The following is a 14,853-nucleotide window of genomic DNA, read 5'->3' as shown; positions in this document are numbered from 1 at the left end:
AATTAGATAATTTTGGGAAAAAAGTGCAACAAACCGAAATTTTGACATAGAAAATACTAAATAGTGAAAGAAATAATATGTCAACTGCTGTACATTGTTATAAACAATAATTATTGTTTATAATTTTTTTCTTACTCAGAAAGAGTGACTAAGAATAGTTGAGAAATTGTGGACGTTTTCTAACCTCTTTGGTTGTTTTGAAAATTTTACTCTAAATTATATCTTTTATTTTTATTAAAAAAAATAGTAAACAATAATGAACTTACTATTCCATGACTAAAATGATTTCCTTGGGTGTTTCGTAGACATCGTGTAGACGAACGACTCTTGGTGATTGTGAGCATAGTGATAATAATGCTATTTCATGTCTTAATTCTGCACTGCAATCTGCATTAAATCTGTTCCTAGACGAATATTTGGCTGCATATAAAATTCCAGATGATCGGGCTCTGCATTTAAATACCTTCGCCCACTGACCGCTGAAAATAAAATTATCATTATTTTCCTTATTTTCTTCCTTTTTTTATTTTAATTGTTTGTCGCTCCGAAGAGAAGGTACAATTTCTAGAAATAAATTAACTTCAAATGGTTTTAATTTGAAATTTGGTAATATTTCAATTTTCAATGAATTTAATTAAAAATCTTAAAGAACTTAGGTTTTTGGAAAATTTTAATAATTCAAATTCTACTGCAATTAGATAAATTTTTTTAATACATACTTAATTGATTGTTAAAATAATGAATTTATAGAAGAATTTTACTTAAAAACACTAAAAGAAATTGAATTTTGGAGCAGTTACAATTGATGTCAGAAATTCAATTATTTTCAAAAATTGTAATAAAATTCTTGGCAAACTTTCAATTATTTTCAAAAATTTTCCTCAATTCAATGATTTTTAATATTTACTATTTTAATCAAATTTTCCAAAGGCGAAGAATTCAATTATTTAATAAAAATTTTAATAAAATTCTACGAAAACATTTAACTATTTTCATAAATAATAAAAATTTCACAGAATTTCAATTATTTACAATTTTTTTTAAAAATTTCTTCGCAATAATTCAATTATTTTTTTATAAAAAATAAAATTTTTAAAAGAGATTCAATTATTTTTAATGCAATTTTAATCGAACTTCTTGACAAATAAAATTATTCTTAAAAATTTTATTAAAATTGTTCTTAAAAATTGGATTAAAATTATTATTAAAAATGTTATTAAAATTCTTCAAAAGAATTTTAATTATTTAAAAATTTGTTGATAAATTTCTTTATGAGAATTCAATTCTGAGAAACAGTATATGGTTTAATAAATTATTTATTTTTGAATTTAAATAATTGAATTCTCGTAGGATTTTCTAATAAAAATTGATTTAAAAATGAATAAATTACATTAAAAATTTTAAATAATATTTAAATCTTTGAAAGTTTGAAATTTTCATACTTTTAAATGAAAATTGTATGTAGATTTAATTTTTCGAAAAGGTTTAATGGAACTTTTTTGAAATTATTTTAAGTTTTTATTTTCTATTATATTTGATCAAAGAATTTCCGAATAATCGATTGAATTTCGTAAAAATTGAATTGCAAACAAAAGAATTTGAAAATGTTCAAAGAAAGTTATCAAAAATTATTAAAAATGAATGAATAATTAATTTATAGAAGAATTTTAGTTAAAAATTCTGGAAAAGAATAATTGAATTGAAGTTATGAAAGTAATGAAAGTAATTTTAAATAAGTTACAGTAAAAATATTCTTATAATATAAAATAATGATTTTATCAGTTAGTTATTATAAAACATGAAGATATTGATTGCTCCGAGTCGAAGACTCGGAGTGATCGATTTCTTCATGTTTTATAACCATTTTTTTATAAGTTGTTTAATTAATTTTGAAATTTTACAGTGAATTTTATTTTTTTATTTAAATTTATTTAAATTATTAAAATTTTAGAGTGAAATTTAAATTCAGAGAGCAGATTAAGAGAATAAAAGTATAAATCATATTTTTATTAAATTATTTTTTGATTAAATTTTATTTCTTGCTTGATTACTTTGATAATAATAGCATAGCTTTTTATAGTAATAATATAATAAATTTTTATTACTTAATTAATGGAATTTTTCGTTATAAATTATTTATTATTTTGAGAATAACATTATTCTGCTTAATTACGTTCTTTGTTCACTTTTATTTGTAAAATTATAATTCACATTTAAAATCACAATATCCGACACTTGATAATTATCTTATTAATTATTAAGAGGCGTACAAGAATCATTTAAATAAATCAAAAGTAATTAAGGATTCTAGTTAGAAATTAAAATATTAATTAAAAGCAACTAATTAACTTGTTATATTGAGAATTTCCTATCGAAAGGAAAAGTAATGAAAAACAGGTTTTCATATATATAATTTTATATGATTGGTCCTGTTCCTTAAAGATCATTTATATATACATATTTTATATATATATATATATATATATATATAATTGTATGTATAAAATTGTTGGTGAATATAATATAATATCAAAGTACAGTGACTCGTTCAAGGGGCTTTCTTCTCTCTTCCTGTAATTTGCCAATGAAGCGGGAAATGAAATTTTATACGCGATAAACCGCCTTTCGTCCTTGAAGGATCTTATGCGCGACAACGATTCGAAAATAGAGTGTGGTCAAGATTTTACGCAGGAGAAATAATAAGAGTGATGACCGAGAAAGAGAGAAAGAAGGTGTACTCTCGCAGCATGCTCCTTTCAATGTGAATTCGGAACTTGAAGAGGCGAAAAAAAAGATTCTTTTTGTATTCACCGGTTGATTTATTGCATTATGCTTTTTAAGAAACGCTACATGACTTTTTAATCTCTATACAAGATGGAAGATTATATTTTCATGTTTTTTCGCATTACTTCCGCGCTTGTGTAAAAATTCACGATTCAAAGGAAAGCGCATACAAATCAAAATGATAAATCTCCTTTTATTTATTATATTTACTTATATATTTTATTCGCGTGTGAAAGTAAATTACCATAAAATGTTAAAATTCAGTTTATTTTTTAAAAACTGTGTGGTTATGATAATCATTACTATTAGGTCGCTGAAGTTGGCGTCGACGCTTAGGGTGAAAGTAGTAGTTTCAAGTAGTAGCAGGTCCACCCGAACGCCATCAGACAATCAAAATTTGGTAAAAATGATATTAAAAATTTATTTCTTACAAATTTAATAATTCTAATCATCTAAAAATTATTAGACTTCTAGTAGGGACTAAGCCCTACACAATCCTGAAGAATAGAGAATTTTATTTCAATTTTTAAGTAGTAACACCCTCACCCGAACGCCATCAGACAATCAAAATTTTGGGACAAAGACATTAAAAATTTATTTCTTTCAAATTTAACAATTCTAATCATCTGAAAATTTCCAGAGTTCTAGTAGGGACTGAGCCCTACACAATCCTGAAGAATAGAGAATTTTATTTTAATTTTTAAGTAGTAGCACCCCCACCCGAACGCCATCAGACAATCAAAATTTTGGGAAAAAGACATTAAAAATTTATTTCTTTCAAATTTAACAATTTTAATCATCTGAAAATTTCCAGAGTTCTAGTAGGGACTGAGCCCTACACAATCCTGAAGAAAAGAGAATTTTATTTTAATTTTTAAGTAGTAGCACCCCCACCCGAACGCCATCAGACAATCTAAATTTTGGGAAAAAGACATTAAAAATTTCTTTCTTTCAAATTTAACAATTCTAATCATCTAAAAATTTCCAGAGTTCTAGTAGGGACTAAGCCCTACACAATCCTGAAGAATAGAGAATTTTATTTTAATTTTTAAGTAGTAGCACCCCCACCCGAACACCATCAGACAATCAAAATTTGGTAAAAATGATATTAAAAATTTATTTCTTACAAATTTAATATGTCTAATCATCTAAAAATTATTAGACTTCTAGTAGGGGCTGAGGCCTACACAATCCTGAATAATAGACAATTTTATTTCAATTTTTAAGTAGTAGCACCCCCACCCGAACGCCATCAGACAATCAAAGTTTTGGGAAAAAGACATTAAAAATTTATTTCTTTCAAATTTAACAATTATAATCATCTGAAAATTTCCAGAGTTCTAGTAGGGACTAAGCCCTACACAATCCTGAAGAATAGAGAATTTTATTTTAATTTTTAAGTAGTAGCACCCCCACCCGAACGCCATCAGACAATCAAAATTTGGTAAAAATGATATTAAAAATTTATTTCTTTCAAATTTAACAATTATAATCATCTGAAAATTTCCAGAGTTCTAGTAGGGACTGAGCCCTACACAATCCTGAAGAATAGAGAATTTTATTTTAATTTTTAAGTAGTAGCAGGTCCACCCGAACACCATCAGACAATCAAAATTTTGGGACAAAGACATTAAAAATTTATTTCTTTCAAATTTAACAATTCTAATCATCTGAAAATTTCCAGAGTTCTAGTAGGGACTAAGCCCTACATAATCCTGAAGAATAGAGAATTTTATTTTAATTTTTAAGTAGTAGCACCCCCACCCGAACGCCATCAGACAATCAAAATTTTGGGAAAAAGACATTAAAAATTTATTTCTTTCAAATTTAACAATTCTAATCATCTGAAAATTTCCAGAGTTCTAGTAGGGACTAAGCCCTACATAATTCTGAAGAATAGAGAATTTTATTTTAATTTTTAAGTAGTAGCAGCTCCACCCGAACACCATCAGACAATCAAAATTTGGTAAAAATGATATTAAAAATTTATTTCTTACAAATTTAACAATTCTAATCATCTGAAAATTTCCAGAGTTCTAGTAGGGACTAAGCTCTACATAATCCTGAAGAATAGAGAATTTTATTTTAATTTTTAAGTAGTAGCACCCCCACCCGAACGCCATCAGACAATCAAAATTTTGGGAAAAAGACATTAAAAATTTATTTCTTTTAAATTTAACAATTTTAATCATCTGAAAATTTTCACAGCTCTAGTAGGGACTAAGCCCTACACAATCCTGAAGAATAGAGAATTTTATTTTAATTTTTAAGTAGTAGCACCCCCACCCGAACACCATCAGACAATCAAAATTTGGTAAAAACGATATTAAAAATTTATTTCTTTCAAATTTAACAATTATAATCATCTGAAAATTTCCAGAGTTCTAGTAGGGACTAAGCCCTACACAATCCTAAAGAATAGAGAATTTTATTTTAATTTTTAAGTAGTAGCACCCCCACCCGAACGCCATCAGACAATCAAAATTTGGTAAAAATGATATTAAAAATTTATTTCTTTCAAATTTAACAATTATAATCATCTGAAAATTTCCAGAGTTCTAGTAGGGACTGAGCCCTACACAATCCTGAAGAATAGAGAATTTTATTTCAATTTTTAAGTAGTAACACCCTCACCCGAACGCCATCAGACAATCTAAATTTTGGGAAAAAGACATTAAAAATTTCTTTCTTTCAAATTTAACAATTCTAATCATCTAAAAATTTCCAGAGTTCTAGTAGGGACTAAGCCCTACACAATCCTGAAGAATAGAGAATTTTATTTTAATTTTTAAGTAGTAGCACCCCCACCCGAACACCATCAGACAATCAAAATTTGGTAAAAATGATATTAAAAATTTATTTCTTACAAATTTAATATGTCTAATCATCTAAAAATTATTAGACTTCTAGTAGGGGCTGAGGCCTACACAATCCTGAATAATAGACAATTTTATTTCAATTTTTAAGTAGTAGCACCCCCACCCGAACGCCATCAGACAATCAAAGTTTTGGGAAAAAGACATTAAAAATTTATTTCTTTCAAATTTAACAATTATAATCATCTGAAAATTTCCAGAGTTCTAGTAGGGACTAAGCCCTACACAATCCTGAAGAATAGAGAATTTTATTTTAATTTTTAAGTAGTAGCACCCCCACCCGAACGCCATCAGACAATCAAAATTTGGTAAAAATGATATTAAAAATTTATTTCTTTCAAATTTAACAATTATAATCATCTGAAAATTTCCAGAGTTCTAGTAGGGACTGAGCCCTACACAATCCTGAAGAATAGAGAATTTTATTTTAATTTTTAAGTAGTAGCAGGTCCACCCGAACACCATCAGACAATCAAAATTTTGGGACAAAGACATTAAAAATTTATTTCTTTCAAATTTAACAATTCTAATCATCTGAAAATTTCCAGAGTTCTAGTAGGGACTAAGCCCTACATAATCCTAAAGAATAGAGAATTTTATTTTAATTTTTAAGTAGTAGCACCCCCACCCGAACGCCATCAGACAATCAAAATTTTGGGAAAAAGACATTAAAAATTTATTTCTTTCAAATTTAACAATTCTAATCATCTGAAAATTTCCAGAGTTCTAGTAGGGACTAAGCCCTACATAATTCTGAAGAATAGAGAATTTTATTTTAATTTTTAAGTAGTAGCAGCTCCACCCGAACACCATCAGACAATCAAAATTTGGTAAAAATGATATTAAAAATTTATTTCTTACAAATTTAACAATTCTAATCATCTGAAAATTTCCAGAGTTCTAGTAGGGACTAAGCTCTACATAATCCTGAAGAATAGAGAATTTTATTTTAATTTTTAAGTAGTAGCACCCCCACCCGAACGCCATCAGACAATCAAAATTTTGGGAAAAAGACATTAAAAATTTATTTCTTTTAAATTTAACAATTTTAATCATCTGAAAATTTTCACAGCTCTAGTAGGGACTAAGCCCTACACAATCCTGAAGAATAGAGAATTTTATTTTAATTTTTAAGTAGTAGCACCCCCACCCGAACACCATCAGACAATCAAAATTTGGTAAAAACGATATTAAAAATTTATTTCTTTCAAATTTAACAATTATAATCATCTGAAAATTTCCAGAGTTCTAGTAGGGACTAAGCCCTACACAATCCTAAAGAATAGAGAATTTTATTTTAATTTTTAAGTAGTAGCACCCCCACCCGAACGCCATCAGACAATCAAAATTTTGGGAAAAAGACATTAAAAATTTATTTCTTTCAAATTTAACAATTCTAATCATCTGAAAATTTCCAGAGTTCTAGTAGGGACTGAGCCCTACACAATCCTGAAGAATAGAGAATTTTATTTTAATTTTTAAGTAGTAGCAGGTCCACCCGAACACCATCAGACAATCAAAATTTTGGGACAAAGACATTAAAAATTTATTTCTTTCAAATTTAACAATTTTAATCATCTGAAAATTTCCAGAGTTCTAGTAGGGACTGAGCCCTACACAATCCTGAAGAAAAGAGAATTTTATTTTAATTTTTAAGTAGTAGCACCCCCACCCGAACGCCATCAGACAATCTAAATTTTGGGAAAAAGACATTAAAAATTTCTTTCTTTCAAATTTAACAATTCTAATCATCTAAAAATTTCCAGAGTTCTAGTAGGGACTAAGCCCTACACAATCCTGAAGAATAGAGAATTTTATTTTAATTTTTAAGTAGTAGCACCCCCACCCGAACACCATCAGACAATCAAAATTTGGTAAAAATGATATTAAAAATTTATTTCTTACAAATTTAATATGTCTAATCATCTAAAAATTATTAGACTTCTAGTAGGGGCTGAGGCCTACACAATCCTGAATAATAGACAATTTTATTTCATATTTTAAGTAGTAGCACCCCCACCCGAACGCCATCAGACAATCAAAGTTTTGGGAAAAAGACATTAAAAATTTATTTCTTTCAAATTTAACAATTATAATCATCTGAAAATTTCCAGAGTTCTAGTAGGGACTAAGCCCTACACAATCCTGAAGAATAGAGAATTTTATTTTAATTTTTAAGTAGTAGCACCCCCACCCGAACGCCATCAGACAATCAAAATTTGGTAAAAATGATATTAAAAATTTATTTCTTTCAAATTTAACAATTATAATCATCTGAAAATTTCCAGAGTTCTAGTAGGGACTGAGCCCTACACAATCCTGAAGAATAGAGAATTTTATTTTAATTTTTAAGTAGTAGCAGGTCCACCCGAACACCATCAGACAATCAAAATTTTGGGACAAAGACATTAAAAATTTATTTCTTTCAAATTTAACAATTCTAATCATCTGAAAATTTCCAGAGTTCTAGTAGGGACTAAGCCCTACACAATCCTGAATAATAGACAATTTTATTTCAATTTTTAAGTAGTAGCACCCCCACCCGAACGCCATCAGACAATCAAAATTTTGGGAAAAAGACATTAAAAATTTATTTCTTTTAAATTTAACAATTTTAATCATCTAAAAATTTTCACAGTTCTAGTAGGGACTAAGCCCTACACAATCCTGAAGAATAGAGAATTTTATTTTAATTTTTAAGTAGTAGCACCCCCACCCGAACGCCATCAGACAATCAAAATTTTGGGAAAAAGACATTAAAAATTTATTTCTTTCAAATTTAACAATTCTAATCATCTGAAAATTTCCAGAGTTCTAGTAGGGACTAAGCCCTACACAATCCTGAAGAATAGAGAATTTTATTTTAATTTTTAAGTAGTAGCACCCCCACCCGAACACCATCAGACAATCAAAATTTGGTAAAAATGATATTAAAAATTTATTTCTTTCAAATTTAACAATTCTAATCATCTGAAAATTTCCAGAGTTCTAGTAGGGACTAAGCCCTACACAATCCTGAGGAATAGAGAATTTTATTTTAATTTTTAAGTAGTAGCAGCTCCACCCGAACACCATCAGACAATCAAAATTTGGTAAAAATGATATTAAAAATTTATTTCTTCTAAATTTAACAATTCTAATCATCTGAAAATTTTCAGAGTTCTAGTAGGGACTAAGCCCTACACAATCCTGAGGAATAGAGAATTTTATTTTAATTTTTAAGTAGTAGCAGCTCCACCCGAACACCATCAGACAATCAAAATTTTGGGAAAAAGACATTAAAAATTTATTTCTTTCAAATTTAACAATTCTAATCATCTGAAAATTTCCAGAGTTCTAGTAGGGACTAAGCCCTACATAATCCTGAAGAATAGAGAATTTTATTTTAATTTTTAAGTAGTAGCAGCTCCACCCGAACACCATCAGACAATCAAAATTTTGGGACAAAGACATTAAAAATTTATTTCTTTCAAATTTAACAATTCTAATCATCTGAAAATTTCCAGAGTTCTAGTAGGGACTAAGCCCTACATAATCCTGAAGAATAGAGAATTTTATTTTAATTTTTAAGTAGTAGCAGCTCCACCCGAACACCATCAGACAATCAAAATTTGGTAAAAATGATATTAAAAATTTATTTCTTACAAATTTAATAATTCTAATCATCTAAAAATTATTAGACTTCTAGTAAGGGCTGAGGCCTACACAATCCTGAATAATAGACAATTTTATTTCAATTTTTAAGTAGTAACACTCTCACCCGAACAAAATCAGACAATCAAAATTTTGGGACAAAGACATTAAAAATTTATTTCTTTCAAATTTAACAATTCTAATCATCTGAAAATTTCCAGAGTTCTAGTAGGGACTAAGCCCTACATAATCCTGAAGAATAGAGAATTTTATTTTAATTTTTAAGTAGTAGCACCCCCACCCGAACGCCATCAGACAATCTAAATTTTCGGACAAAGACATTAAAAATTTATTTCTTTCAAATTTAACAATTCTAATCATTTGAAAATTTCCAGAGTTCTAGTAGGGACTGAGCCCTACACAATCCTAAAGAAAAGAGAATTTTATTTTAATTTTTAAGTAGTAACACCCTCACCCGAACGCCATCAGACAATCAAAATTTTGGGAAAAAGACATTAAAAATTTATTTCTTTCAAATTTAACAATTCTAATCATCTGAAAATTTCCAGAGTTCTAGTAGGGACTAAGCCCTACACAATCCTGAAGAATAGAGAATTTTATTTTAATTTTTAAGTAGTAGCACCCCCACCCGAACACCATCAGACAATCAAAATTTGGTAAAAATGATATTAAAAATTTATTTCTTTCAAATTTAACAATTCTAATCATCTGAAAATTTCCAGAGTTCTAGTAGGGACTAAGCCCTACACAATCCTGAAGAATAGAGAATTTTATTTTAATTTTTAAGTAGTAGCAGGTCCACCCGAACACCATCAGACAATCAAAATTTGGTAAAAATGATATTAAAAATTTATTTCTTACAAATTTAATAATTCTAATCATCTAAAAATTATTAGACTTCTAGTAGGGGCTGAGGCCTACACAATCCTGAAGAATAGAGAATTTTATTTTAATTTTTAAGTAGTAGCACCCCCACCCGAACGCCATCAGACAATCAAAATTTTGGGAAAAAGACATTAAAAATTTATTTCTTTTAAATTTAACAATTTTAATCATCTGAAAATTTTCACAGTTCTAGTAGGGACTAAGCCCTACACAATCCTGAAGAATAGAGAATTTTATTTTAATTTTTAAGTAGTAGCAGGTCCACCCGAACACCATCAGACAATCAAAATTTTGGGAAAAAGACATTAAAAATTTATTTCTTTCAAATTTAACAATTCTAATCATCTGAAAATTTCCAGAGTTCTAGTAGGGACTAAGCCCTACACAATCCTGAAGAATAGAGAATTTTATTTTAATTTTTAAGTAGTAGCAGGTCCACCCGAACACCATCAGACAATCAAAATTTGGTAAAAATGATATTAAAAATTTATTTCTTACAAATTTAATAATTCTAATCATCTAAAAATTATTAGACTTCTAGTAGGGACTAAGCCCTACACAATCCTGAAGAATAGAGAATTTTATTTCAATTTTTAAGTAGTAACACCCTCACCCGAACGCCATCAGACAATCAAAATTTTGGGACAAAGACATTAAAAATTTATTTCTTTCAAATTTAACAATTCTAATCATCTGAAAATTTCCAGAGTTCTAGTAGGGACTGAGCCCTACACAATCCTGAAGAATAGAGAATTTTATTTTAATTTTTAAGTAGTAGCACCCCCACCCGAACGCCATCAGACAATCAAAATTTTGGGAAAAAGACATTAAAAATTTATTTCTTTCAAATTTAACAATTCTAATCATCTGAAAATTTCCAGAGTTCTAGTAGGGACTGAGCCCTACACAATCCTGAAGAATAGAGAATTTTATTTTAATTTTTAAGTAGTAGCAGGTCCACCCGAACACCATCAGACAATCAAAATTTTGGGACAAAGACATTAAAAATTTATTTCTTTCAAATTTAACAATTTTAATCATCTGAAAATTTCCAGAGTTCTAGTAGGGACTGAGCCCTACACAATCCTGAAGAAAAGAGAATTTTATTTTAATTTTTAAGTAGTAGCACCCCCACCCGAACGCCATCAGACAATCTAAATTTTGGGAAAAAGACATTAAAAATTTCTTTCTTTCAAATTTAACAATTCTAATCATCTAAAAATTTCCAGAGTTCTAGTAGGGACTAAGCCCTACACAATCCTGAAGAATAGAGAATTTTATTTTAATTTTTAAGTAGTAGCACCCCCACCCGAACACCATCAGACAATCAAAATTTGGTAAAAATGATATTAAAAATTTATTTCTTACAAATTTAATATGTCTAATCATCTAAAAATTATTAGACTTCTAGTAGGGGCTGAGGCCTACACAATCCTGAATAATAGACAATTTTATTTCAATTTTTAAGTAGTAGCACCCCCACCCGAACGCCATCAGACAATCAAAGTTTTGGGAAAAAGACATTAAAAATTTATTTCTTTCAAATTTAACAATTATAATCATCTGAAAATTTCCAGAGTTCTAGTAGGGACTAAGCCCTACACAATCCTGAAGAATAGAGAATTTTATTTTAATTTTTAAGTAGTAGCACCCCCACCCGAACGCCATCAGACAATCAAAATTTGGTAAAAATGATATTAAAAATTTATTTCTTTCAAATTTAACAATTATAATCATCTGAAAATTTCCAGAGTTCTAGTAGGGACTGAGCCCTACACAATCCTGAAGAATAGAGAATTTTATTTTAATTTTTAAGTAGTAGCAGGTCCACCCGAACACCATCAGACAATCAAAATTTTGGGACAAAGACATTAAAAATTTATTTCTTTCAAATTTAACAATTCTAATCATCTGAAAATTTCCAGAGTTCTAGTAGGGACTAAGCCCTACATAATCCTGAAGAATAGAGAATTTTATTTTAATTTTTAAGTAGTAGCACCCCCACCCGAACGCCATCAGACAATCAAAATTTTGGGAAAAAGACATTAAAAATTTATTTCTTTCAAATTTAACAATTCTAATCATCTGAAAATTTCCAGAGTTCTAGTAGGGACTAAGCCCTACATAATTCTGAAGAATAGAGAATTTTATTTTAATTTTTAAGTAGTAGCAGCTCCACCCGAACACCATCAGACAATCAAAATTTGGTAAAAATGATATTAAAAATTTATTTCTTACAAATTTAACAATTCTAATCATCTGAAAATTTCCAGAGTTCTAGTAGGGACTAAGCTCTACATAATCCTGAAGAATAGAGAATTTTATTTTAATTTTTAAGTAGTAGCACCCCCACCCGAACGCCATCAGACAATCAAAATTTTGGGAAAAAGACATTAAAAATTTATTTCTTTTAAATTTAACAATTTTAATCATCTGAAAATTTTCACAGCTCTAGTAGGGACTAAGCCCTACACAATCCTGAAGAATAGAGAATTTTATTTTAATTTTTAAGTAGTAGCACCCCCACCCGAACACCATCAGACAATCAAAATTTGGTAAAAACGATATTAAAAATTTATTTCTTTCAAATTTAACAATTATAATCATCTGAAAATTTCCAGAGTTCTAGTAGGGACTAAGCCCTACACAATCCTAAAGAATAGAGAATTTTATTTTAATTTTTAAGTAGTAGCACCCCCACCCGAACGCCATCAGACAATCAAAATTTGGTAAAAATGATATTAAAAATTTATTTCTTTCAAATTTAACAATTATAATCATCTGAAAATTTCCAGAGTTCTAGTAGGGACTGAGCCCTACACAATCCTGAAGAATAGAGAATTTTATTTCAATTTTTAAGTAGTAACACCCCCACCCGAACACCATCAGACAATCAAAATTTGGTAAAAATGATATTAAAAATTTATTTCTTACAAATTTAATATGTCTAATCATCTAAAAATTATTAGACTTCTAGTAGGGGCTGAGGCCTACACAATCCTGAATAATAGACAATTTTATTTCAATTTTTAAGTAGTAGCACCCCCACCCGAACGCCATCAGACAATCAAAATTTTGGGAAAAAGACATTAAAAATTTATTTCTTATAAATTTAACAATTTTAATCATCTGAAAATTTTCACAGTTCTAGTAGGGACTAAGCCCTACACAATCCTGAAGAATAGAGAATTTTATTTTAATTTTTAAGTAGTAGCACCCCCACCCGAACGCCATCAGACAATCAAAATTTTGGGAAAAAGACATTAAAAATTTATTTCTTTCAAATTTAACAATTCTAATCATCTGAAAATTTCCAGAGTTCTAGTAGGGACTAAGCCTTACACAATCCTGAAGAATAGAGAATTTTATTTTAATTTTTAAGTAGTAGCACCCCCACCCGAACACCATCAGACAATCAAAATTTGGTAAAAATGATATTAAAAATTTATTTCTTTCAAATTTAACAATTCTAATCATCTGAAAATTTCCAGAGTTCTAGTAGGGACTAAGCCCTACACAATCCTGAGGAATAGAGAATTTTATTTTAATTTTTAAGTAGTAGCAGCTCCACCCGAACACCATCAGACAATCAAAATTTGGTAAAAATGATATTAAAAATTTATTTCTTCTAAATTTAACAATTCTAATCATCTGAAAATTTCCAGAGTTCTAGTAGGGACTAAGCCCTACACAATCCTGAGGAATAGAGAATTTTATTTTAATTTTTAAGTAGTAGCACCCCCACCCGAACGCCATCAGACAATCAAAATTTTGGGAAAAATGATATTAAAAATTTCTTTCTTTCAAATTTAACAATTCTAATCATCTGAAAATTTCCAGAGTTCTAGTAGGGACTAAGCCCTACATAATCCTGAGGAATAGAGAATTTTATTTTAATTTTTAAGTAGTAGCAGCTCCACCCGAACACCATCAGACAATCAAAATTTGGTAAAAACGATATTAAAAATTTATTTCTTTCAAATTTAACAATTATAATCATCTGAAAATTTCCAGAGTTCTAGTAGGGACTGAGCCCTACACAATCCTGAAGAATAGAGAATTTTATTTTAATTTTTAAGTAGTAGCAGGTCCACCCGAACACCATCAGACAATCAAAATTTTGGGACAAAGACATTAAAAATTTATTTCTTTCAAATTTAACAATTCTAATCATCTGAAAATTTCCAGAGTTCTAGTAGGGACTGAGCCCTACACAATCCTGAAGAATAGAGAATTTTATTTTAATTTTTAAGTAGTAGCACCCCCACCCGAACGCCATCAGACAATCTAAATTTTGGGACAAAGACATTAAAAATTTATTTCTTTCAAATTTAACAATTCTAATCATCTGAAAATTTCCAGAATTCTAGTAGGGACTAAGCCCTACATAATCCTGAAGAATAGAGAATTTTATTTTAATTTTTAAGTAGTAGCACCCCCACCCGAACGCCATCAGACAATCAAAATTTTGGGAAAAAGACATTAAAAATTTATTTCTTTCAAATTTAACAATTCTAATCATCTGAAAATTTCCAGAGTTCTAGTAGGGACTGAGCCCTACACAATCCTGAAGAATAGAGAATTTTATTTTAATTTTTAAGTAGTAGCAGGTCCACCCGAACACCATCAGACAATTAAAATTTTGGGACAAAGA

At 28.7% G+C, this 14,853-nt stretch overlaps 1 protein-coding gene across 1 annotated transcript in view; it reads right to left on the bottom strand.

Annotated features, from left to right (window-relative positions):
• LOC122501316 (serine/threonine-protein kinase dst2-like) overlaps nucleotides 1-14,853 on the bottom strand; it is an 81,614-nt gene that overhangs the window by 53,401 nt on the left and 13,360 nt on the right. Inside the window, exon 3 of the mRNA XM_043610675.1 lies at nucleotides 267-479. Coding sequence (XP_043466610.1) covers nucleotides 267-479 — 213 coding nt within the window. The remainder of the gene's footprint in view (nucleotides 1-266; nucleotides 480-14,853) is intronic.

Source organism: Leptopilina heterotoma, unplaced genomic scaffold (assembly GCF_015476425.1).
Source record: "Leptopilina heterotoma isolate Lh14 unplaced genomic scaffold, ASM1547642v1 Lhet_209, whole genome shotgun sequence".
NCBI classification, from domain to species: Eukaryota; Metazoa; Arthropoda; class Insecta; order Hymenoptera; family Figitidae; genus Leptopilina; species Leptopilina heterotoma.
The sequence above is the reverse complement of the archived record's forward strand: the minus strand, read 5'-3'. Positions and strand labels throughout refer to the sequence as shown.